Source organism: Equus quagga, chromosome 9 (genome assembly GCF_021613505.1).
Source record: "Equus quagga isolate Etosha38 chromosome 9, UCLA_HA_Equagga_1.0, whole genome shotgun sequence".
Lineage (NCBI taxonomy): Eukaryota > Metazoa > Chordata > Mammalia > Perissodactyla > Equidae > Equus > Equus quagga.
The window spans coordinates 89,982,231-90,008,461 of record NC_060275.1 but is presented as its reverse complement, the minus strand read 5'-3'; the positions used below and the strand labels follow the sequence as shown (position 1 = coordinate 90,008,461).

Genomic DNA, 26,231 nt, shown 5'->3' with positions numbered 1-26,231 from the left:
TGCATTTTCAGTGTATGTAATCTATCGTGAAACTTGCTAAAATACAAATGCATTGGCAATATAGTTTAATATAAAGTACATTTAGGTTTCTTACAGGCTTCCAAACTAGTTAAACTATGTGTACCAAATATAGTTTGTTGATAGAATGAGTGTTATTTTTATCTGTATACAAGAGAGTTAGGAATGAGTTTCACTATGTTGTTATCACTCTAATGACTGTACCACAGAGCTCTAGTACTACAGCTCTTTATTGTATTTTATTTTATTTTTTGTTTTTTGAGGAAGGTTAGCCCTGAGCTAACATCTGCTGCCAATCCTCGTCTTTTTGCTGAGGAAGACTGACCCTGAGCTAATATCCGTGCCCATCTTCCTCTACTTTATACGTGGGATGCCTACCACAGCATGGCTTTTGCCAAGTGATGCCGCGTCCACACCTGGGATCCGAACAGGCTAACATGGGGCCGTGGAGAAGCGGAACGTGTGAACTTATCGCTGCTCCACAGGGCTGGCCCCCACAGCTCTTTAAAATACTGATACTCTTTAACATCTGGTGCATCACTGCTCAGAGTTACACAATATAACAAAAATGGTAGTTTACTTAGTCCATTATTACCAAAGTTGCTGAAGAAATAGCTTAATATATCTTGACATGTGGGTGGATAAGTTGAGGGAAAAGAGAAACAGGGAACTGAGAATGGAAAAGGCAAGATGAAGGCAAAAGCAACACAAAGCACAAAATTCACACCAGGAAGACCCAGCCAGTTGGGTCACAAATTTGGTTATGTTGTCTAGTGCATTGAGTAAGACAACTGAATTTAGTGATCTCATGAGTATGAGAAAAACTGGATTCCAAAGAGAAACAAAATGATCCTTGAAACTGAGATTAAAGAGTAATCTCTCCCATGGGGCCTCATAAAGGAGATGTTGCACTAGGTAACATCCTTTTCATAAATAAAGCAGGGAGTTACACAACTTTGTTTTTTATAACGCCAAAACCAGACTTCGCAGGAAGCGAATATGGTCTATACTAGCTGTACCAATCTCTGCTGCTATTGTTCTGGAGGAAATCATAAACTTTATACCTCTCAGGCAATCATTAATAAATATAATTTCTCTCAGCTGACGTTTTTATAGCTAGTTTATAGCAGTAAGCTTAAGAAAGAAACCAAAGTTCAGCTATTCTGTTGAGATAAAATGTGGAACCATTTGTGTTAACATTCAGGCAAGCTGGAAAGAGAATCAATCTACTTCCAGGGAAGTTGAAGCCTATGACAAAAGTAAATACTCAGTGAAAGGCCCAGTCTACCTCCTCTGCATGGAGAGGGCTGAGGGAAACTTCCTCCAGCCAACACATTCCTCAAGAAGCAGTTTGGGGTCTGCTGAATCTCACAGACAAGGACAGAATCAAAGCCACAGGGTTCTCCTGAATGGAGCATGGCCATAATTACTTTAGTATGGGAAAAATATATTTATATATTATATCATATCATTATCTTTCATTTATATTATACTATATCAAATATGATGTATGGAAAAAATATATCCAAGTGTTTTACTTAGAAAATCCCAGTAATATATTTATACAGCCTTTAATTTAGAGTAATATAATCCAGGGCACCCCAGTGGCATAGTGGTTGGGTTCATGCGCCCTGCTTTGGTGGCCTGAGGTTTGCAGGTTCGGATCCCAGATGCGGACCTAGCACTGCTCACCAAGCCACGGTGTGGCGGCATCCCACATAACGTAGAGGAAAATTGGCACAGATGTTAGCTCAGCAACGATCTTCCTCACACACACACACACACACAGAGTAATATAACTTCACTGTGTTTCCTCCAAGATAAACTGTTTGCAACATAAATACCTAGATAATTGAATTAATTTGCTACAGAGGATTAAATATAAAGCAGTTAATAGTTTAGTGTGGGTGGGGAGCAGTGTTACCAATTCTTTAAATAATTAGATAGTAGGGCCAATTATTTTAATATTAAGACCATCCCTACTGTTTCCACAAACAATAGAATGATTCAACTCACCAAAGAATGAATTAGTGATCAGAGATTGTATAATTACCTCATGAAAACAGCTTCCCATTAACCAAAGGATCACTTCTACTGAATTTATGTGAGTAAAACAACTTGGCATTTATTTTGAGGTCAAACTATACTATATTTCCTATCTCTTTAGAGATTTAAAAGCTACACAAAGTCAATAAAAAATGTCATGTTTCATCATTTTTCTGAACTTTATCTACAAGAAGATAAATTTAAAAAATGGTTCATGGAGCCAGCCCAGAGGTGCAGTAGTTAAGTTTGGAGGCTCCGCTTTGGCGAGCCAGGATTTGCCAGTTCAGATTCCACGTGTGGACCTATGCACCAATTGTCAAGGCATGTGGTGGCAGGCATCCCACATATAAAGTAGAGAAAGGTGGGCACAGATGTTAACTCAGGGCCAGTCTTCCTCAGCAAAAAGAGGAGGATTGGTGGCAGATGTTAGCTCAGGGCTAATCTTCCTCAAAAAAGCAAAAAAAAAAGGTTCATGGTGAACTATCTATAGCTGTCATTTTCTTATGTAGAACATTGATATGAAATGTCCAGGCTTCCAATGGATGAAGAAAGAAACTTATATAGCTATTTTAGATGGAATGACTACTAATCTAAGAATCTAGAGGTCAATATTTGCCCTTAAAAATAGGATAAACTATATTTTGCATCCAGCCAGTAGGAGTGTATGAGTGGATTGATGAAGGTCTTTGAAGACTTCTAGTAAATTTAGTAGTAAATATTTAGCAGATGATTTATTTACTCAAGATTTTTAAAAATCAGCTCTAGAATATGCTAGACCATTACTGAGACCTTCTCAGAGAACAATCTTGGATTCACTCAAGGACAGTGGAACTTCCTTTGTAGAGATGAGAAGACAAGCCACTTTGGGTGTCCATCTGGATGGAAATATCCACTTAAATCAATTCCTTCCTTATTTAAGACCTTTTGACATAGATTTATTTCAGAGTTCAAGACAATGAATTTAAATATCATTAAAATCTAATAAAATAAAAGAGGTCTCTTCTGATTTTAATTTTATATATGGAAATGCTAATTTAGCAAACTTTTTCTCCCTCTTTGTCCTACTTTTGGGGCAAAATATTTGAAGTCTCATAGATTTATGTGCACATCCATGAATGGCTAAATTTCTGTAACCTAAAGGGAGAGTAGACTACAATATTCTGGCGTCTGAGTGCCCTTCCCATGAATGAGGTAGTTTTGGTGGCTTCATTCACTTTACAAAGACAATAAAATAGAATGAAGGAACAAAATTTTCCAATAATAAGTCCTATCAAAATGGCAACATGTCCATAGCTCAAGTTAATAAAACTGAAGTAGGCCATAGTCAAAGATAAATTTGACCTGAAGGAAGAAAATTGTGAAACATACAGAGAGAACTGAATGCTATAAAATGAAGTAGGAAAAAAATAAGGAATAAAGAAAAATATACTCTTTTTAGCTAGTTTGGGGAGAGAACAATGAGGGTAAATAATATCGACATTTATATCTTACAATTACAACACACTTTTTATCCCCTTGGAATAAGTACTAAACTGTGAACTCCCAATAGGTTTATAAATTGAAGACTATTACAATCAACATACAAAAGAAAAAGAAAAGAAAAAGAATTTCCAGACCATAAGAATTACTCACCCTTGGTCTTATTTTCTGAGACCTTATGAACTTGCCTTCCACAAGGGCTCTTAATACAGTCATGTGTAGCCTAACGATGTTTTGGTCAACAATGAACTGCATATATGACAGTGGTCCTATGAGGTTAGTACCATATACCTAGGTGTGTAGGAGGCTGTACCTTCTAGGTTTGTGTAAGTACACTCCATGATGTTCGCACAATGATGAAATCACCTAACGATGCATTTCTCAGAATGTGTCCCCCTCATCAAGCAACTCATGCCTGTAGATCCAACTCTTCTGGATTGGAAGTGGTAGTGTAATGGAAGGCAAGGGATTATTAAATTCTCCAAATAAGCATGGAGCCCTGGAGAATTTAATGGTGCAGAAATCAGAAAATGTTACACATCTAGTGAGAGACGGAGACTCAAACTCAAGCAGGCTGACCTTTCTTCTGTGCAGTGCTTCCCTCCAGGGATGAGAGAGGAGTGCATTTGAAAGCGCACATCTCTTTCAGATGACGTTAACTGTTCATCTGAACCAACAGGGACATTTAATAAGAAAATGACAAACTCTTCTATTTGAAAATAAACATTTCTTACTCTTTGACTTATGAGCACCGGAGCGTCATTTAAGGAAGAGGCCCAATTTACAAAGTCAGCCACATTAACCGTCTTGGCTCCTTTGAGAAGCTTCTCTTTCAGTTCAAATGCATATTTTCTGGTTCCTCCTCTTATGAGTGAAATAACATCATCTATGAGGCTACCATCCGTGATGTTTACTGAGGAGAGAAAGAAGATACATTGAGGTATGTATAGTTCTGTGATATTTGATAAACATTTATTGAATCCCTTTTGTAAAGTGTATTCTACTATATTTATTCAATTTTAATTATAGATGTTACTTATGTAAGTTTTTCACCTAAATCTCCAAGGGCAATTTTTATTAGTAGCCAATTGTAGACTTCAATCTTTTGAAAAAAATAGTACGATAATTGAGATACATTGATAATTCAAAGTTTATGACCATGTACATGTACACATAGGAACCAAACATGACTTTTGGATGTTCTATATATTTTTTGTTATATACTTAACTTCATAATCATATTTTGTATAGGTTTGCTTTAAACTATTTTAATATTGTAGAAAATCAAAAAGTACAAAAAAGAATAAAGTGAAAAGCAAAATTTCCTTCTACCCCAAATTCCTGTCTGTCTCTCCCTCATTCTCTCCAGACTAAACTAGTTTTAAGAAACTTTTGTGAATCTTTTAGACTTGTGAATTTTTTGAACTGGAAAGGAATTTCAAGATGATTTTTGTTTATCCTTCCTTATTTTCATGGATGTGAAAACTGAGGCTCAGAGAGGTGGAGTGACTAGCCCAAGATTCCACAGTTAGCTTAAGGGCCAAATATTGAAATTATGATATTTGGTGGCAAGTTCAGTTTTCTTTTCACTTCATTAGTGGTTTCCAATCATGGCCACATGTCAGTAGTTGGTATGTTTTTTAAAATATCAAGCTTTCCTTTCTTCTGCCTCCCCACTACTAGTTGACCCTTTAACAAAGTCTCAAGCATTTGTATTTCTAAAAATGCTCTTAGCTATTTCTGATTAGAGTAAAAATTGAGAACTCTGGCATCACCTCAGGCTTGTAAATCTGCTAAAGATTAACAACAGAAGCAATATTTATATTTTTAAAAAGTTATGCACTGCTTTAATAGTAAAGGTGTATTAGGGATTTCTTTTTTTCCCTCAGTTTTATTGAGATATAATTGACATAGAACACTATATAAGTCTAAGGTGTACAGCATAATGACTTGACATACATATATATTGCAAAATGATTACCACAACAAGTTTAGTTAACACACATCACCTCCTGTAGTTATGAGAAGAAATTTTTTTTTCCTTGTGATGAGAACTTTTAGGGTCTACTCTCTTAGCAACTTTCAAATATACCATATGGCAGTGTTAGCTATAGTCATCGTGTCGTACATTATACTCCCGGTTTTATTTACTTTATAACTGGAAGTTTGTACCAAGTTTGACAAATTAGGTGACGTGGATTAGAGATTTCAAATCAGGTGGAAGGTTGAGTTAGGGAGATGATTTTGGCCCTCTCCTTTCTTAACGGACATGCACAGTACTGCCACTAGCCCATTTGGAAGCTTTGTTAAAACTGAGGGGAAAAAAAGGAATTTTCCTCAAGATATTTTTCTATCATGGTCGCGATAAATATACAAATCTCCAATGACTACAATGTGAATGGCGCTCACTAGAGCTGCGCACTGTACAATTGTGTGATAGTGATAATGATGAGTACAGTCCACGGGTTACTTGTGTTTATAATGGTTTGGAAACTGCTGTAAAGATAAAACAGTGTTTAAGCACTCTTCCTTCTTTTAAAAATAAAGAGAGGGCTCTGAGTGACAGGGCAGCACTCATTGATCCCTCCCTTCTGGTTTTTTTTTTTTTTTTTTTTGAGGAAGATTAGCCCTGAGCTAACTACTGCCAGTCCTCCTCTTCTTGCTGGGGAAGCCTGGCCCTGAGCTAACATCGTGCCCATCTTCCTCTACTTTATATGTGGGACACCTTCCACAGCATGGTGTGCCAAGCGGTGCCATGTCCGCACCCGGGATCCGAACCGGCGAACCCCGGGCCGCCAAGAAGCCGAACGTGCAAATTTAACCACTGCACCACAGGGCCGGCCCCAACCTTCTGTTTTTAACCTCATAAGTTAGGCCATACTTACCAATTTCCTTCTCATTCCTCTTTAAACAATCATTTTTATCAATCTTTGCTGTAACTTCATATTTATCCTTCAGAGATAAGTCCAGATTAAACCCAAGGCATCTCTGTATGTCCCTCAGTTCAACACCTGTTTAATGTATTTAGTTGAAAATAATTAGATAATGTTTATTGACATCATAAATAAATTCCAATTTTGCTATTTTTTAAGAGACATACTTACTTGGATTCCTAGACATTATTACCCAACTCAAATGCATTGCGGTCATATTGTCCCTGTTTTGTCTCCCTGTTAGAATTTACTGGCCTCTTTTGGACTTTGCTTGTTAACTTAATGGCAAAGGACATACAAATTTACCCCTTGTTTAGAAGGTCATGGGTCAGAGGAGGGTGGTTATCGTAAAATCCTTTACCTCTAATGCCGTGGAAGGGAGACAATAATGTCTAACACGTATTGAATACTTACTTAGCATATGCCCAGCATCATTCTAAGCATTTTGTATGTGTTAACTAATTTAACCCTCACATTGACCTTTTGAGCTAAGTTCTATTATTATCCTCATTTTATGAATGAGGATACAGAATTACAGAGCAGTTAAGTAACCTGCTGATGGTACTCAGTTAGTAATGAGCCAGGTTGGTATTTGAACCCAGAGCCGTCTGGCTATTTGGCACTTCTCTGCACTGACTTTATAATTTGGTCATCGAATGCATCATCTCCTGATCCTCTTTGGAAGACTCAGTTTGTCATTAAGGTAGGTAGTTCATTGCTTTGTGCAGGTGGCTTGTGTATAGGACAACTTTGTTTCAGTCCTATGAATGCTATTTAGTAGACATTTGTCTTGGAAGCTGATTCATTATGGTGCGTGGATGCTCCTGTTATTAGAAAGAAAAATCCTAATGTCTACTCAAGTATATAGTTTATTGTCTATTTCCCTGATTTAAGAGAAGGAATGATTCCTTTATTTTAAGAGTATACTGCCCAGGCCTCAGCTCATTGACCACGTCAGTTTTTGCTCTTAGTTTTCATTTTGGATCACATGTGTGCGCACACACACACACACACACACAAATATGTGGTTGTTTGTCCTGGAAGCCAAAATGCTTTATGAAAAAGAAAAGGGAGAAGTTTTCCCACTTCTCCCACTCCCACTGTGGGAGAAGTTAATCCCTGTGGTCCACGGTGAGATTTAGAAGCAGAGATTTGTGGGCATTTAGGCATTTGTTCATTCAACAAATATTTTTTGTGCACCCACAATTAGTGAGAACTTGAGAAGTATCAGGTGACATTTCCCATGGGCAAGGAAGGAGAAGGATAAAAATGGAAGACAATGCTAGAAATCCAAAGTACTACATTTCCAACCTTAACCTAAGAAGGATTACTCCGATTCTGAGGATGAGGATGAAAATACCTAAGAGACTCCAAAGAGGTAAGATTCTCTGCCTCAGCTGTGGAACTTTCCAAGTCCAGACAGAGTCTGGACATCCCAAACTGAGATGGAGGACATGGCTTGGTCCTCAGGTATTGCCACTGGAGAAGTAAGAAAGATGACTTCCTCTTCAAGGACACCAGGATTGACCTAAGGATCCTTGTCTACTAAGGCTAGAAGGTAAATAGATTTAAGTGGGTAGCTCTGAGTTGTCCAAGCTCTAACATATAAGTCTCCTCCCTAAAAGGAAATTTAGAACATTTCCCTTCCATTACTGAAGAATACTTGGGAAGATAATTGTCATACATATAACTGAATCAGTCTACTGATGAAAAGATAGATTACATAAATTATGTCCTTTGTACTTTCTTTCACCTTTTAAATAGTATTTCACAGAAAGCAGCATCACCAAATAACATTAAAGTGCAATACAATACGACTTTGTGCATTTCTCAGTCGTGCTGCCGAGTTTATGCATGACTAAATCATCTTGCTTGAGGTGGAACTCAATTTGCTGTTCGATAGGGTTTTAGATGCCAGTGGTCATGGAGAGAGTTCTCTCAAAGAAGCAGGTTACACGACTTTATTCTAAAGTTTTTAACCACTGAAAGAGGTTAGCAATAGGAATAATTGTAGGTTAAAGCAGCATTAGAAGTAAGAACTTTATCTCTAGGTATACCTTTCTGGTCCATGGACGCTTTATCCAAAACATATATTAGTTCATAGAGGCCTCCTAGAGACCCAGAGCTACTGTAGTGGGTGCCATAGGTTTCCAAAAATGCAAAATATTCTCCCTTTTCATAGGCAGTTGGCAGAGCTTTTATATCATCCAAGAAAGTTGTTGTCAGAACAACATCCCGACTTCTCATCACAAATTTTCCCAGTTGAATTACTCCTTTCACATGCAGAAACATTTTTTCCTTTGTTGTAGAGCAGAAGAAAAATATAAGTTTTATCACCATTACTTTAAGTTAAAAAAATCACAAAATTTAGAATTTCCATGGGCAATAAATTTTTTAGTAGTGACCGTAAGATACCACTGTAACCCCCCAGAATGGCCAACTTAAAATATTATCAAGGCCAACTGTTGATGAAGATGCGCAGCAACTGGAACTCTTGTACGCTGCTCGTAGGAGTGTAAATTGGTATAACCCCTTTGGAGAACGGTTAGGCGGTTTCTTATAAGAATAAACACCCATCCATCCTATAGCCAGCAATTCCACTTTACTTATTTACCTAAGATCAGTGAAAAGAGAGTCCACAAAAAAACCTGTACAAGATTTTTATAGCAGCTTTTGTCAGAAGAGCTTAAAATTGGAAACAACGCAAATGCCCATCAACAGGGGAATTGATAAACAAACTGTAGTATATTCATGCAAAGGAATACTAGTTAGCTACAGAAAAATCCTAAACTACTGATTGATATATGCAACAACATAAATAAATCTCAAAAATATGATGCTGAGTAAAAAAAAGAGACACAAAAGAGTATATACTGTATGACTGCATTTATATGAAGTTCTAGAACAGGTAGAACTAAGCTATGGTTAGAGAAATCTAGTCAGCTACCTTTCAGGCTGTAGAGAATTGACTGCAAAGGGCATCATGAAATTTTCTTGAGGTCATGGAAATGTTCTGTACCTTATTTGAGGAGGTCGTTGAACAGGTGAATACAGTAGTCAAAACTCATGGAACTATATGCTTAAAATTTTTGCATTAGTTGCATGTAAATTATACTTCACTAAGTTGATTTAAAAATGCTAACAATGGAAGGAAATGTAGACATTAAATATGAGGCCCAACCTTCTTATTTTGCAGATGAGAAAACTCAGATCCAAAGGTATCAAATTATTTGCCTCAAATCACACAAATCGTGTGTGGCAGCAATTTGAACTAAAAACCGAGATCTGGGTTTCCCCCTTCTTCCACTATGTCCTCTCAATCTTTGGTCACAGAGAGAGGACAGACAATATTTTAAGACATGGGTCTCAAGTCAGCCCAAACAGCTCAACAGTTAAATGTTCTCAGAGATGATGGCTTAAATTTCCAAGAAAATACTGGGGCAGAGACGAACTATGAGCTTCCATGCCAGAGTCTCTCCTAGCCAAAACTAAACTAAATTGACACCTGTGATTTTGTAGATGGTTCTTTTGAGGTTCTCTTGCTGTAGTTGTGGTTAGCACATGTTGATTGCATGGGAGTTTAAAACACTTTATTATTTTTTTAAGGGTACATCTTAGCAGATATGAACATCACACCAAACTTTCTGTGTTTTAGAAGCACAACCGTTCACACTGCAGACTTAACTTCAGATGATAGTGGATGATTCAGTCTCTAACAAAAGTCTTAAAGGAACTTACTCAATATATAATGTCATATGAGTTCCTTGTCTGATGAATTGCCTAATAATTTTCAATGGAGTCTCAAAGGTGTACAAAACATACTTGGATTCCTTTTCATTGTTGTTAAAATTAGGAGGAATATCTTATCAGAAAGATGATATGTTCTTTGGCTCAGCTCATTTTAGATGTAGATCTTAGATCATTCCCATCTATATATACTGTTGTTTCTTCCATTTTAAAGGAATAAAAGAAATCTCTTGGCCTCACTTGTCTGACCATTTGCTACTCATTTCTTTGCCCTCATTAAAAGCAAAATTCCTTTAAAGAGTTTTCTATACTGGCTGTTTCCAATTCCTCTCCCCATTTTCTCCTAAATCTAATCCAGTTATACTGCTGCCTTCACTACTCCAACAAAGCTTCTCACGTCAAGGTTGCCAGTGAACTTCATAATGTTAACGCCAGTGGTTGCTTCTTGGTCCTCATCTTCTTTGACATATTAGCACATTTCACACAGTTCATCACTGATTTCTCCTTGATAGAGTTTCTTTTCTTGTCTTCTAAGGCAGTTCTTCTCAAAGAATCAAGTGCAAACAAAATCACCTAGAGAATCTTGTTAAAACCAAATTCTGATTCAATAGGTCTAGGGTAGAGTCTGAGGTTCTACTTTCCCAGAGATGTTGTTGTCGCTGGGCCATGGACCACACTTTGAGTAGCGAGGTTCTAGGCCATTACATTGCCTTGCTTTACATTATATTATATTACATTACATTACGCTTGCTTTCCTTTGCTTGTTCCTCCTCTTTCCCCAGACCTCTTGCTACTCAAGTTCCTTGAGTTAAGTCTTTGATCTTTCTCTCTTTTCTATCTACATTAACTCTGTTAGTTGTCTCACAAAACCTTATGACTTTAAGCATCATCTATGTATCAACAACTCCCAAATTTATAGCTCAAACTCAGACCTCTTTCCCAAACTCTGGACTCATAACACCAATTTCCTACTTGATGTCTCCATTTTAATGACTGATAGACATCTCAGACTTCCTCTAAGACTTAACTACTGGTCTTTTTCTCCAAACCTGCTGTACTTGAACTTTTCTCCATCTCACTTGATGGCAACTCCATCTTTCCAATAGCTCAGGCCACAAACCTTGGAGTCATGTTTGACTTTATACTTGTCCTGTAGAAACTACTATCATCTCTCACTTGGCTTCCTACAACAGTTTTTAACAAATCTTTTTGCTTCTGTTCTCAACTCTCGTAATCTCTTCTCAGCAGAGTACCCAGAGTAATCATTTAAAATATATTAGGGTATGTTAGTCTTCTATTCACAACGTTCCAATGACCTCCCATGTCACTCAGAGAAAAAGCCAAACTCTTAGAATGGGCTGTGAGGACCTTAATGATCTGGTTCAAGGTAACCTGTCTAACCTTTTCTCCTTCTGGTTCACTTATATGTCATCCCAAATATAACTATTTGGCTATGTCTTCTCCTTCAAATCTTTGCTCAAATCTCAGCTCCTTAATGAAGCCTACCTTGAATCAAGGAGTAATTTCGACTCTCAAGTCTTATTATTTAAGAATATATTTCATAAGGCAATAGCTGGCATAGATATTGATTTCTCTGATGGATCTGAGCAAAGTAAATTGAAAATCTTCTGGAAAGGATTCACCATTCTGGATGCCATTGAGAACATTTGTGATCCATGGGAAGAGGTCAAAATATCAACATTAACAGGAGTTTGGATGAAGTTGATTCCAACCCTCATGGATGACTTTGAGGGGTTCAAGATTTCAGTGGAGGAAGTAACTGTAGATGTGGTGGAAACAGCAAGAGAATACGAATTAGAAGTGGAGCCTGAGGATGTGACTGAATTGCTGGAATCTCATGATAAAACTTTAACGGATGAGGATTTTCTTTTTATGGATGACTAAAGAAAGTGGTTTCCTGGGGCTGGCCTGGTGATGCAGCAGTTAAGTTCCCATGTTCTGCTTTGGTGGCCCAGGGTTCACCGGTTCGGATCCTGGGTGTGGACCTATGCACCACTTGTCAAATCATGCTGTGGTAGGCATCCCATATATAAAGTAGAGGAAGATGGGCATGGATATTAGCTCAGGGCTAGTCTTCCTCAGCAAAAAGAAGAGGACTGTTGACAGATGTTAGCTCAGGGCTAATCTTCCTCAAAAAAAAAATGTATTAAAAAAATAAAAATAAATCTGAAAAAAAAAAGTGGTTTCCTGAGATGGAATCCAGTCCTGGTGAAGATGCTGTGAAGATTGTTGAAGTGACAACAAAGGAGCTCTATTTCTTCTAAATGCTTAAACTTAAAAAAGGGGAGTTGGTTAGTTTGAAAATATCCTGTTATAGTCTCTATATTAAGTGTTTGGCCTTACCTTCTTAGAAGAATATGACAAGAACAGTTGGTAAGTTTCATTTTTGGAGTATGCAAATCGAAATATTCTATTTTCTGAGGTGTCTGTTCCATTAGAGGATTCTTCAGGTTCCTGTTTAGACTTTTTTGCTTCAGTAGGTGTAAATTTTAGTGTGAAATCTGCATTAAAATGTGACCTCCTCTCTTCGATGACACTCCTGAATGCTTGAATCTGTTGTTCATAATGTTCAATTCTAAAATTTTTATCAGCTTTGGTCTAGAAGAGAATAACAAAGTGTTGAAAACGATATACAAGAAGCCACCCAAAATAGACACAGAAAGAAACAAAAATCAAGCAGCTATTTGAAAGGCGGTAGAGCAAAGGAATTAAGAGCAAAGGCACTGGAGTGAGATGGTTGGGCTCCAAATACAGATTCCATGACTTGGAGGACATTACACATTAACCTCCTAGTGTCTTGTCTGATTCCTAGCCTGTAAATGGGGATGCTCAGCATATTTATCCCAAAGGTTGCTATAAAGATTCAATGAAATAATGCATATGAAGGGCTTGCGATACAGCAAACTTTCAAAAGTTAATACATTAATAATTAAAAGCAAGTTTTGAAACAGATGCACAATGTACTACCATTTGTGTAAAAAAAAGAAAGGAAAAAGGAAATGGTAAAGCTAACACTTATTGAAGGCTTATGGTTCAGGCACTGTCTTGAATATTTTACATATGTTGATTAACTTAAGTAGAAAGGCAAGGACTTGAACCTGAATTGCCTCTTAAACTTTGTACTCTACTGCCTATAAAAAAATAGACAGGGGCCAGCCCGGTGGTGGAGTGGTTAGGTTCACATGCTCCGATTTGGCAGCCTGGGTTTTGTGGGTTCAGATCCTAGGTGTGGACCTACATGTGGCTCATGAAGCCATGCTGTGGTAGTGCCCCACATACAAAATAGAGGAAGAGTAGTACAGATGTTAGCTCAGGGTCAATCTTTGTTTTGTGAATTTTTTTTAGACAAACCACAGAGAGTGTTTGTCCTTGAGAAGGAGAACTGTGAAATGGGAATCTCGAATGGCAGGGAGGCTTGCTTTTGCTTGCATAGTCTTTTGTGCTGTTTAGACTTTTTGAATATTTTTTTACTGCATTTATTTCTGCATTAAAAAAACCTGAACAGCCTACTTAAAAATTAAAACTTTCAATTAAAGCATTTTTTGCTAACTTGGCTATTGTTAGGGACCAGTGAAAGGGGTGTTAATTTCAATGGTTCAGCTCTTTTTCCAGAGGTCCTCTGAAATAGGTTATAACTCTCGTCTGGGGAGGAGACACCCAGCTCTTCAGTTAGTGGCATAGACTGGGTTCAGTAGCATACACTGGGGAATTGTTCTGCACAGGGGATGCTGTGGTCTGAATGTTTATGTCCTCCCCCAAATGCATATGTTATAATCCTAATGCCCAATGAGATAGTATTAGGAGGTGGGCACTTTGGGAGGAGCCTTCATGAATGAGATTAGTGCTCTTAGAAAAGTGACCCCACAGAGCTCCCTAGCCCCTTCCCCCATGTGAGGACACAACAAGAAGTCTGGGACCTGGAAGAGGTCCTCACCTGACCATGCTAGCACTCTGAGCTCAGACTTCCAGCCTCCTGAACTGGGAGAAATAAATTTCTGTTGTTTCTAAGCTATTAAGTCTCTGGTATTTTGTTATAGCAACCTGCACAGACTAAGACAGGGAACCTAAAGTTATCATCAAATGGGAAAGACTAAAATGCGTATAATTTTCTTTAGAGCAAAGCATGCTTGGAAAAGTGCTCGATGTAAAGGAGAAGAGTAACCTAACCATGTCACTTCCCAGCTTAAAATCGCTCAAAGTCTTTCCTTTGCCTTTAAGGTAAAATCTAAACTAGACTTCTTCCGAGTTAATCTCTTCCTGACTGTACTCCAGCCCTCTGGCCACCTTTCTATTTCCACAGCCCATGCTTCTTTCCACCACGGGGAGCTTTTGTGCTGCTTTTACTTTCTGGAATGTTCTTTAACAACCCCCCTCCCATTCTCCCACAACACAAACATTATACACACTCACACACATACACAGTCTCTCACACACATACTATATATCCTCTGGCCTGGTCAATTCCTACTCCTATTTCAAGTCTTAGCTTAAACATCACTTCCTCAGGGAGGACTTTCCTGATCCCACAGATTAACAAATCCATTTTGTATAAGCTCTCCTGGCTCCTCTTTTAAAATAAAACAAAATGAAAAACACTTCCCTTATATAATTGCTTATTTAATAGACCTTCAGACGGTAAGCTCCAAAAAGTCAGGGACCATGTCTGTCTTACCAACCTGCCACTATAGCCTCACCACTTACTAAAGTACCTGGCACATAGTAGATGCTAATAAAAATTTATTAAATTTAATATGCAGATCCAATATAGCTAGCAATAATAATTAATATTCATTGAGTGCTTACTCTGTGCCAGGAGCTGTTAAAAGGGTTTTATGTAGAATAACACATTTAACTTCCTACCTTTAAGGTAATTTCTATAATTATCTCCATTTTGCAGGTAAGGAAATACAGTTTAAGAAATTTGTTCAAGGTCACACAGCTAGGAAGTAGCTCAGCCAGCGTGGAAGAATGATTCCAGGGCTGAGTCGTTAATTCTTATGCTACACTGCCAAAGAGGGCTTGACAAACTCTGACTGGTACAATCAAGAAGGGCTTGTGGAAAAGGCTGCTTTGAACTTGGCCTTGAAAAATGAATAGGATTTCTATTGTCCTTAAATATAAGGTTAACGGAAGCAATTGAAGAAAATTCTACTCAGTCTTCGAGGAGGAAAAGTGCCAAAGTTGAGCAAAATGGCACCCAGAAAACACCTCTCTTTAACTCTCCTGGTAGGCTAGGGTCTTCTTAGCTTACTGTCTTCTAATCGGCTGCAAGATGAGGGGGTGTAATTTGTTGGCACCTGCATTTATACTTGAAATGGCTAGAAAGGAACTGGCACAGGGCAGAGATCAACTTAGCAGTGGCGAGGATCACTTGCAGGTGTAAGAAGATGCTGGTCAGGGCATCAATCAGGATGCTGTTGAATGGTCCTGTCTCACTATGCCAGGTTGGTAGCAGTGAGTAGAGTTTCACTTGCCCTCACAATGAGGGGGGAGTCATCCCAGAAAGCATAGAGACAAGAGCTGGATTGAAAAAGGCAGGAATCTATGCATCCAAACAGAAGTCTGAGCTCAATGATAGGCATTCAGAGGTGGACCAACATTTGGAATCATTATGGAGAGAAGAGCAAAAGTCTTTGAAGAGAGGCCAAAAAAGTAAGATTCTAGGAAGCAGGAAGGTCAAGGATGGAATCAAGTTTCTTTATGAGAACGAAATAGATGTGGAAGGGATTAATCTGATCTGAACTGATAAAACGTTATGTATAGTCTTCATTTCTCCCACTTTGAGTGAACATCGGTTGGTTTTGCTACAGAAATATTAATGTATTTGATAATGGATGCTGCTTCTAACTGCATTGGGGTTGTAAGTAACGTACAGGGTAAGGACCACATCACCTTTGTAAAATCCAAAACATTCTGAATGTGGAAACACATCTGTTTCCAGAGTTGTAGATAAGAGAAAACAGCAGCTTACTCTCCAAATGTGGCCTCAAGATCAGTCCCAGGCAACCTCTAGCCCTCACCATCTTGTGTCACACCAGTTACTACCACAAAAAGAAACTAAGGGACTGGTCACAGTGACAAAGACAAGCGAACTGTACAACACAGACTTGAGAACTAAAAACCAAATAAAACAACACAGCAACCACTCTTCTTCCATCAGCAATGGCAAGGGTTACCTTATCTTTGGTATATTCTTTCTAAGAAAGTAGAACATATAGAATACTTTTTAGAAAGATTATGATCTTCCCCTCAAAAAATATGCTTAAAGAAAAGGTCAATAATCCAAAATGTTACCTGAGATTTGTGGGAAACTGATTCTATTCTGGACTTACAGGTACAAAAATACGACAATGTGGTCACATGTGAAACATACGCCAAATAGTCCAGACATTAAAATCTTTAACACTCAGGGGAGAGCATGATCACTTCAGGCTGCAGTGGAGAGGCACTGATTTACAACATGGTTAGAAATAACAGGACATACTTACATACTTATTTAGCCATATTTATTTAAAAGTAAGTATGTTTTTCAAACTGGTGAGAGTGACCACAATTATAAAGGACTTTGTAATAACTCAGTGAGGCAAAGTTTACGGGTCACAAATGGGACCATTTAAAGAACAGATTATGCAGCTCCTGCTTCAGAATAAGCTAGTTATTATTCTTTATTATTTTGCTTAGACCAAAGAAGGTATTTCTAAATGTGATAAATATTAATCCTTTGAATGAGGGGTCCAGTTTGTGGATGGTTCTAGAGAATTTAGGTGACTTTCAGGAAGGTGGTAAGTTTGGGGTGGCATGGTGTAGAGTAAAAATCACTTTAAGAAGTAGTTTCAAAGAGCTGGAAGGGTTTTAGGTGAGTGGAAATAGCCGTCTCATTAGTCAAGCAGGCTTTACAAAGAGGAATATGGAAGGAAACTAAATGTAAAGATGTTTTCCCTGGTAGGCTAGCAAAAACTGAGCTTGAATTGCATGGAAGCAGTGTAATCAGTACTTAAATCAGCACTAGTTTAGCTTTTGGTTGTATCAGAATCTTCCATTATTCTTTTTATGGAGTCTAGGTATCACTAGGTACGTGTTACCGAGGATGAATTGTAGATGACTATGTTTTCTAAAGAGAGCCAAGCTACATCTCCCCTTTAAGTCAATCTTGTATTCACATGAAATTCTTATTCTACTGAGTTTTTTGTGTTATTTAATATTAAACTGACGGAAACAGCTTTCCAACTAAAAGCTGAACAATGCATTTTCTTCTGAGGAGACTTACTTCGTAGGCCAAAGAAGCCAGGTTCCAGGGTTTGCGGTAGTAGGTCAAGGTGTTTCCATCCCGAACTCGGTCACAGAGTCCATTGTAGTACTCGTTGTCAAAAGGTGTGCTTAGGGGATCCATCCCTAAGATGTTGATCCTGAGAAGGAACAGAGTGACCTCAGGTATGGAGATGCCAGGAGCTAATGCAAGGCAGCCCTCTGTGGCTGGAGAAAGAGAGAGCCTCGGCTCATGTCCCCATCACCCAATACGTGTGTGACAAAATCAGGAATGGAAGCAAGGGCCTGTTCACCTCTGCTCTGTGTCTCTGACAGAAAGAATCCCTTAGGAAGGCCTTATAAACTCTCTTAGGCAAGTAGGGCACTGTCGAGAGCACAATGAAAGAAATGCTGTCAGCAGAGAGTAAGGGGCCATCTGGCTCCTAGAGTCTTAACTCCTCTCCTGTAACTCTTAGCTAACCTTCCTTGGTGAACTAACAGCCAAAGCTGTAATACCATATATTTAAATTATTTGAGAACAGAGCGTCTCAGGGGGGCAGTATAACATATGTATGTAATTTTTAATCTATGAATCAACATTGGGGCTCTTTCTTCCCCCATTCTCTTTAAACTTAAACCTTTTCCTCCAGCTGTCTCATTGCTTGTCAAGAATCTCATGCCCTCCAGGCTTGTATTATTCCTATTATACTTTCCAAGAGGAACACAAAAATTTCAGCAGCCCGGCAAGGCATTCTCAAAAGTTCTACTGTTTTCTCCCAGCAAAAATATTTTTATTTGGCAAGCTTTAATTCAGAAACAGAAATTTTGTTTAGCTTAAAGAAGTTAAGTTTAATTTGTAGACCTGAAAACAATGTATGAACAAGAAGAAGTTCATTCTTTGTGAAGCATACCTTTGCTAATTGGAGGAACAGGCCTTGCTTTTTAGACTGTATCTGAAATAAATGACCCCACGTCAGGGAGACCAAAATGGAGGTTTGATCTTCACATGTATAACTTAGCTTGGCACAAAAGTATAAATTCTTTCATTGTTCCAGACCACATCCCTAACTCCAATGAGTTGGATTACAAATCTGGATGTTGGTTTCAAGAGCAATTTGTCAAAGGGTGTGGATGGCTTACTGTAAACCCATTGCTAACACAAGAAAAATAATTGAAAGAATATCCTATTGCCAGTGGGTTAGCTAAAAACAACATCTTTATATAAACAGCACATTCTTAATAAACTTTGAATCTGCAAAGAAAATGAACATTAGCAAAGAAAATGAACATAAGAGCTCAACTTCAGTGGAAGGCAAGTTAAGGAACTGATTCAGGAGTATCTTTCCTAAGACTGCCCATATAGGTCAAATTAACCACTTCTCACTTTTTGCTCCACTAAAAATACCTTTCTTGAAAAGTGCTGTGGCCCTATACGTCTAAGATAGGGCCAAAAATTAGACCTAGTAACTTGAAAAAGAGAGAGAAAAAAAGAGACTTTATATATTTGGTTTGCTCTCTTGAACATCTTCTTTCTTGTGGTAGAGTAAAATTTGGTTTTAATTTTTCACCTATCCCTGCATCTATAGACATTTGAGCAATAAATACTTTTTTTTTTGTATTAGTAAGGTTTTGATGCAAATACATAGAACACTGGAAACAAATGATTTGTATTTATTTTTTAAACAAGACCTCAAGTACATTTTCCTTGTTCCATAGTGAATTTGTCCTCCATATATCTGCAGCAACAGAGACCATGTACCTCTTCACTTTCAGTGAACAGTGATGCTAATCTTTGTTTATAATAATGATGAACTCTTAGGTGACTGTTATATCTATGTGTAGTGTTTGTAATAAATAGTAGGTAATATCAAGACAGTTAATACATAGTCTTTGATCTCATGAAAATTATAACCAATTTAGGAAGCTGGACACACAAATCACCAATTTCCAAAAGTAGTCCAAGGACGAATATGCGTGTGCTAAACGAGTAGTACAGGTAAGTGCTGTCCATGTTCCCAAAAGGAAGAGATCCCCACGGTAGGGTCATAAAAAAGAGTTTTAGAAGAAGTAGGATTTGATGTGGATTTTGAAGCACGGGGCTCAAAGGACAGGAGGAATGGCGTGCAGGAAAGCCTGGAGGTGGAAATGAGCGTGGCACATTTTTATGTAGCACCCTTCAGATTTTCTGCTAGTTTACAAAAATTTTTGATAAACTATGCCTTCCTGCACAGTTTTAGTTTGACATCTAAAATTTTTCATCTTCAGTTTAAGTAGTTGCAAAGGATATAATTTCCTAGTGTGCTGTAAATATTTACACTTTGAAATATAATTATATTGTCTCTTTTAAAAATAAATCCAATGGAATATAAATGCTATAGTGAAGGTGGGTATCAAATCACTACAGTGCTTATATTTCTTTAATAGCTGGACATTTTATAACACTCCTTTTGATTCTTTTTTTGTAATAGTCTTTATTTTTTAGAACAGTTTTGGGTTCATGGAAAAATGAGTGGAAGGTAAGGAGATTTCCCATATGTCCCCATCTCTTTTCATTCTTTTTTTTTTTTTTGAGGAAGATTAGCCCTGTGCTAACTGCTGTCAATTCTCGTCTTTTTTGCTGAGGAAGACTGGCCCTGAGCTAACATCCATGTCCATCTTCCTCTAATTTATATGTGGGACACATCACAGCACGGCATGCCAAACAGTGCCATGTCCGCACCCGGGATCTGGGCTGGCGAACCCCGGGCCACGAACGTGTGCACTTAACCACTGTTCCACCAGGCCGGCCCCCTCTTTTTATTCTTGAATCCACATTTCTATTCTATTTCCACCACAGAATTTTAATCTAAGGTAATGTTATTTTATGCTTAGAAGTTTTAATTGACCACTTTTTCATAATTTAATGTACAAAAAAGGTACTAATTGAAATTTTTAAATATTAAATATCCTTTGACCATAGAGTCTAAGTACTTAAAAACTTCGTCTGGATTGAGTGATCATTTATTAGTATTATATATGAGTCTACTAAAATTTTTAAAATAGTTAATAGATGTAAGTAAAATTTTATTGGAAAAGCATCTCTCAGTGAAATGAGTGGGGCTTCTTTTTAAATTAATTGATTAGTTCCAGCATCCATGGATGACTATTATTTACTGTTAGAAAAAGACAGGGTTCAGTATCAATTTTATTCCTCCTTTGCATTCTTATAGATGTAGATACTGAGGAACTTTCCTCAAATAAGTAGATAAGAATAGAAGGAATTTTGTCATAGCAATGTCACTCACTCTTTGATCTTCTGAGTTCTACGTAAAAGAAATCACATACTATTCTGTCATCAAAAATTATTTTTATAGTCCATTATCTGACAATTGATTAGGACATCTTGTACTGCTGTTGATGAAAAATTGGAGACTACTTGACTTACGAGGTGTTAGAGTTGAATTGAGTACCAATATTTGAAGTTGTTTCTTGGTTTCTCCACCCCATAGTAAAATGTGAGATGGGTGAAGAGTGTACTTTTCTTCTGGAAAGTGAGAGTTAGGTGATTGTAAAAGGGGAGAAAGGGGAATGGACTTAACAACTTGAATGCCACTGAGCTGTCAAGCTTATCAATTTTATGAAAAATATGTACATATGGAATTGAGAATTTACTATTAGTTAGACAGATTAGTTAAGTACCTAATAGTTGAGGAAACTAATATCTTAAAACTTACCTGTCTCCCCCTTGGAAAGTGTTTTGCACCCCACGGTATGCATTCCCTAGTTTGAAGGTTATTGTTTTACAGAACAGCAAATTGACCAGTTGGCTGGATCCATCTGGAAAGTTACTATGAGGCTGATCCACAGTCTAAAGCACAACTAAGGAAGAAATGTTTCAAAACTTTTGACTTGGTTCCACTACTACAGAGACAGCCAGTCTAGTACAGAATGAGCCAATATTTTTCTGCCAAAAAACATGAAAACTTCTCATGGATGGAATGTCATCGCCTGGGAAATAAAAAACATGTGTTCTTTGGTAGCGCTTACAGATGCCTGCTTTCACACCTGCATCTAGAACCACAGGCAGTTCCCCTCCGCCAGGTGAACTGAAGAGACAGCTCCCTCCACAGAAGTGGTGCTGTGCTCAGATCACACAACAAAGGTAATTTCTTGCATTTTGTACAGCATTTACAGCTGGTTTGGATTTATGTTTTTTCAATGAAGGCAAGATGAATTGGGGATTTCCTTAAACACTTCTAGAGAATCTCAGATGCCTATAAGGCAAGAGGTTGAAATATTTGCAATACAAGTGAATTCCCTTGGCATGAGAATTTAAATGAGTCCTTCAAATGAAAGAAAAAGTATAAATTAATTACGATGAGTACTTGTGATGTTCATGTGCAAAAGAATCTGACTGTATATGACTGCTGATAAGACGTGTTGAGGCTTTCTAGAGGGGATTGTGCAGGAGCAGTTGATAAGCACGTTGCTATGATTAGGACGTTGACTCCAGTTACCTCGATGTCAACATAGTCCATAGCCCCATATAAGAGTAATGGAGATGTTCAGCAAATAAGTATGTATTGCTAAGGGTTTCAAAGAATATCACACGTGTAATAGACCATGCTATTTTGAAAACTCTCCTTAAATACTACTGATTTATACTACTCTTCTATACTCTTGATTCAAATATTCAGGTAATAGATAGCTACTTAAGGAATTTCATTTTATAAGATTAGTTTTACTCTGAAGTTACAGTATTGACTTATGGGCTTTGTCTTGATGTGGGGGAAGCGACGGAAGGGGTGATGGGCATGTGAGGAGAAGGAGAAGGAAAGCTGGCATGGAAGAAAAAACATAGTTTTACATAAACCAGAGAAATTTGGGTCTCAGTTCTACTAGAAAGTAACAAGCCGAGTGGCTTTATTTACTTCTTTCAGTTCTTATCTGTAAAATGAATATAATACCTCCCCTAACAATCTCAGAGGATTATTATGAAAATTTAGAGAGAAGGAACGTTCAAAAAGATTTTGAAAACTTCAAAGTATTATGCAAATGAAGGCTGTCAGAGAATAATAGGCTTTGTGAAGCCTAGATTCGTTATACGTTATTGCTCATGGTGATGGGGAATTTAATAAAAGCCGATGATGGACTGATTCTACCAGGACCTACTTCATCGTCCTCCTCTGCAGCTGACCTTTGCCCACAGCTGGGGCCCCAGCCTCTGACTCGGTCCTGAAGGCTGAGCCCTGTGCTGCTGCCCACCACCAACCTAGACTGTGGTAAAGCATGAGGTCTGTAAGGGGTCCTAGCCAGCTCTCTGGGATGCCTCATTATGAAACTCCCTGGCAAATGTTACACAACAAATTTTCTTTTCTGCGAACAAAGGAAACCAGTAGACTACGAACCATTGTTTTTCGGCCAAATGGGCCAAGATTTCTGTATCCTTTTCCTATAAGACAAGATGTAAATTTGCATTGAGTGAGAATATATAACATCTGCAATTCCCTGCTTCAAGCTCGTTTGTTTAGATTAGGGAGAAAACTGTTTCTTGGATCCCAAATAAAGCAAAATAGAGTAGTAATGGGCTTTCACCGTAGACTCACAGTCTCTCACAGTCTCTCTGCGAGGAAAGTAGCAAGGAGAGTCAGAACTCATTGGAGCAGGCAGTGATTGGGTTACAAGGTTGCGGACAATCCCGTACAACATACTGCCAACTGTCAAGAGGGCCTGCTGAGTTTGGGGACAAAGACCATCCATTTGATTCAAGATTCCTACCTTCAGGCTAAGGGCCAAAGGCACTGTGGGTAATATTTGAATGCTGCTAAGACAAGATTTTATCAAGTGAATAAAGGGTGTGTGGAATGATTTATCTGGTGCCTGACTCTTGGTAACCTGGAATATTCTCCTTACTGTAATTAAAGAAGTCTCGTCTGCCTTAGAGAGAGGAGACATCTCTATTTTTATTCAAATCAAATACAGAGGTCTTATCGTAGGAAATGCCCAGTTCCTTACTGTGGGGTTTCTCAACCTCTGCCTACTAACATTTTGGGTGTGACTGTCCCGTGGATTGTAGGATGTTTAGCATCATCCAGGGCCTCAATCCACTGGATGTCAGTAGTGCTCCCACAGTGCCACCCTCTCAAGCCCTCCACCCCTATCCCCCACCGTTATGACCGCTAAAATGGTTTCCAGACATCACTAAACGTCCCCTGGAGGGAAAATCACTTCTGATTGAGAGCTACAATCTTAGTCCCTCTATCAGCCTTACTCTTATCATCGCCTCCATCTTCTTTCCTCCCATCGCCATTCCCAGGACTGGAGTCTCGAACCTGAATTTCTTTCCAGGGACCGAGGTTCAATCTTACCTGATGCCAACTGACAGTATTTTAGAAGCACTTATTTTCATTAGTTAACTAATTAATTCACCTGTTTATCCACACATCAGCATTTATTGAGTGGCAACTATGAACCAGGCACTGGGATTATGAGGATGAAGTGATCCATTGCATCATAGGCAATGAAATAAAGCCACGTACCATGTTTAACAATATACTACTGGATGGCGGAACACTTGGTTCTCTGTTGGGGACAATTTGCCAACAAATCCACCGAAAATATTACCGAAAACAGTTCAGAACAACTAGTGGAGACTGTGCTGTGGACATCCCTGGAAGGTTCTCGGACTATGTGGAACAGAAAGGGACAGCACCTCAGGCCTATGCCACTTTCCTAATTCTTACAGCACAGATCTCTGCATAGTGTTCTCTATTCTGTATAACTCTGAGTTCTAAACTGTCCAAGACTTCTCATCTGAGCTTACCTGGTCAGAGCCCCTAAGTTTTGTGTGGAAAAGGAGGGAAGCTTCAGCTCTGCAATGAGAACCAAAATCTCAACACCATACCCACCTGGCATCAGCACTGCTTCCTCTGTCCTGTTCCTCTTGGGTCAACCCCACAATACTGGAGCCCCCTAAGAACTTATAACCAGGTATAAGTCCAGAATTTCCAGTGGAAGATGGCCTTCCTGGCAATTCAAATATTTGAATCGAATCGCCAGACCTACTACTAGCAACTCAATTTCAAATGTTAACATGTCATTTCAACATTGCTGTGGTCTTCCAGAGGTTCACAAGTGAGGTGTTTCATCTCTTACTGGGCTCAAAAGTAATCATCTATCATCCTGATAGGCTCATCCATTCTATAGACCCCTACTGAGGCCAGGCAGTGTGTCCCAATTATCTTGAGATACTTATTCAGCACTTACCTTCTTTCAAGCTCAAATATAATTCAAGTTTTTGCACCAGCTCAGACTCCCACCAATCTAGCACAGCAGGAGAGATGGAGATTGTTTTCACTCATCTTCATCTAGAAACATTCAAGTGAAATACAAACCCGTAGCCTGCAGTCCGCGCCAGCTCGGATTCCTCCACCACTTTCTCCCGGCATGGGGGACGGGGGTCATTTTCACAATCATCCTCATCTGAAAAGTCTCCGCAGTCATTGTCACCGTTACACAGAAGTCGCTTCTTTATGCATCTGCCTGCAATCAAAATCAGGAAAGATGCCATGTGTCTAACGCAAATTTTCTCCCTCTTTCTGAAGTTATCAAATGGACTTTAACGATAGATGGCTGACATATATATTTGAATTCTTTGTATAGAATATATATGTGGCCCTCTTTTGGGCCCCTTTCACTCTTGGAAATATGAGCATCTGGAGCACATTTCTTTCTTTTCCCTTATGAGTGCACACGGAAACCCACAACGAGCAACAGGAACGCCAGGATTACCTGTACCGCACTGAAAGTCATTTCCACAGTCATCCTCAACCTCTTCGCAGGCCTCAGTGGGCACACACTGTCGTCTGTCTCCCACAGCATCCACGCACCTTTGCCCATTAAATTGTCCAAAGACTTCAATGCTCCTTGAGCGAAACTGCACAAAACCAGCTCAAAATGTTAGAATTTCTAATGCCAAAAAGGGATTATAACCTAAAACTGCCTCCATACCACTGCAGCCCTCCAAACCCATGTGAGTCAATGGTTTTAAGATGGAAGGCCTCAACGCAGTCACTAATGTTACTTAAAGTAACACCTCACTTTCCAGGTTGGCAGTCTCTTCTACAGAATGTGGCTCCTCATCACACTGATTTAATATACTGTGCAACATTCGCATTGCTCAGCAAAGTTAGCGTCATCCATTTAGATACTTATCTTTCCCTCTTGGAACTCAGCTGGGGGCCTTCCTGCCTCATAGTCAATCCCTGGAGATGCTGGCAATACAGTTTCCGTTTAGGGACATCAGAGGCGAATGTCAACGAACGCTTACCATTTGTCTGAGGCAAGGGTCACATTCCGACCATCCGCTCCAGGAGCTCATTCTGCAGTCTATGGGCAATGGAGTGCCACTCTGTTGTTCTGGCTCTGGGGCATAACTAAGATAATAGAACATGTCAACTTGCATTGACCCTTGTGCCTGCCTTGTTCCAAGAAGTCTTCACAAATCAATTTAATTTATTTACTGATTTTTCCCATTCCAAATTATAGTACTTATCCTTTCACTGTATCTCTCATTTGACATTTGATCACACGCTGTTTTGTATTTTCAACTCATCTTTTTGTTTAATTCTTGTACCGTATCGTAACTTAACTTTCAACTTAACAACAACAATAATAATGGTGATGAGAAAAAATAGCAAGTCATCCTCTATGCGTTTTACATTGATCAGTCTTACATTGCCAACTTGCTAATGAACTCATTGA

At 38.6% G+C, this 26,231-nt stretch overlaps 1 protein-coding gene across 2 annotated transcripts in view; it reads right to left on the bottom strand.

The window, feature by feature from the left end:
- Positions 1-26,231, bottom strand: part of C9 (complement C9) — a 46,059-nt gene that overhangs the window by 6,961 nt on the left and 12,867 nt on the right. For both annotated transcript variants that reach the window (XM_046671053.1, XM_046671054.1), the window contains 8 exons: positions 25,798-25,903; positions 25,260-25,404; positions 24,863-25,010; positions 17,512-17,650; positions 12,588-12,842; positions 8,534-8,774; positions 6,429-6,554; positions 4,278-4,456 (listed from right to left, as the gene is read on the bottom strand). In XM_046671053.1, the coding sequence (XP_046527009.1) occupies positions 4,278-4,456; positions 6,429-6,554; positions 8,534-8,774; positions 12,588-12,842; positions 17,512-17,650; positions 24,863-25,010; positions 25,260-25,404; positions 25,798-25,903 (1,339 nt within the window). The remainder of the gene's footprint in view (positions 1-4,277; positions 4,457-6,428; positions 6,555-8,533; positions 8,775-12,587; positions 12,843-17,511; positions 17,651-24,862; positions 25,011-25,259; positions 25,405-25,797; positions 25,904-26,231) is intronic.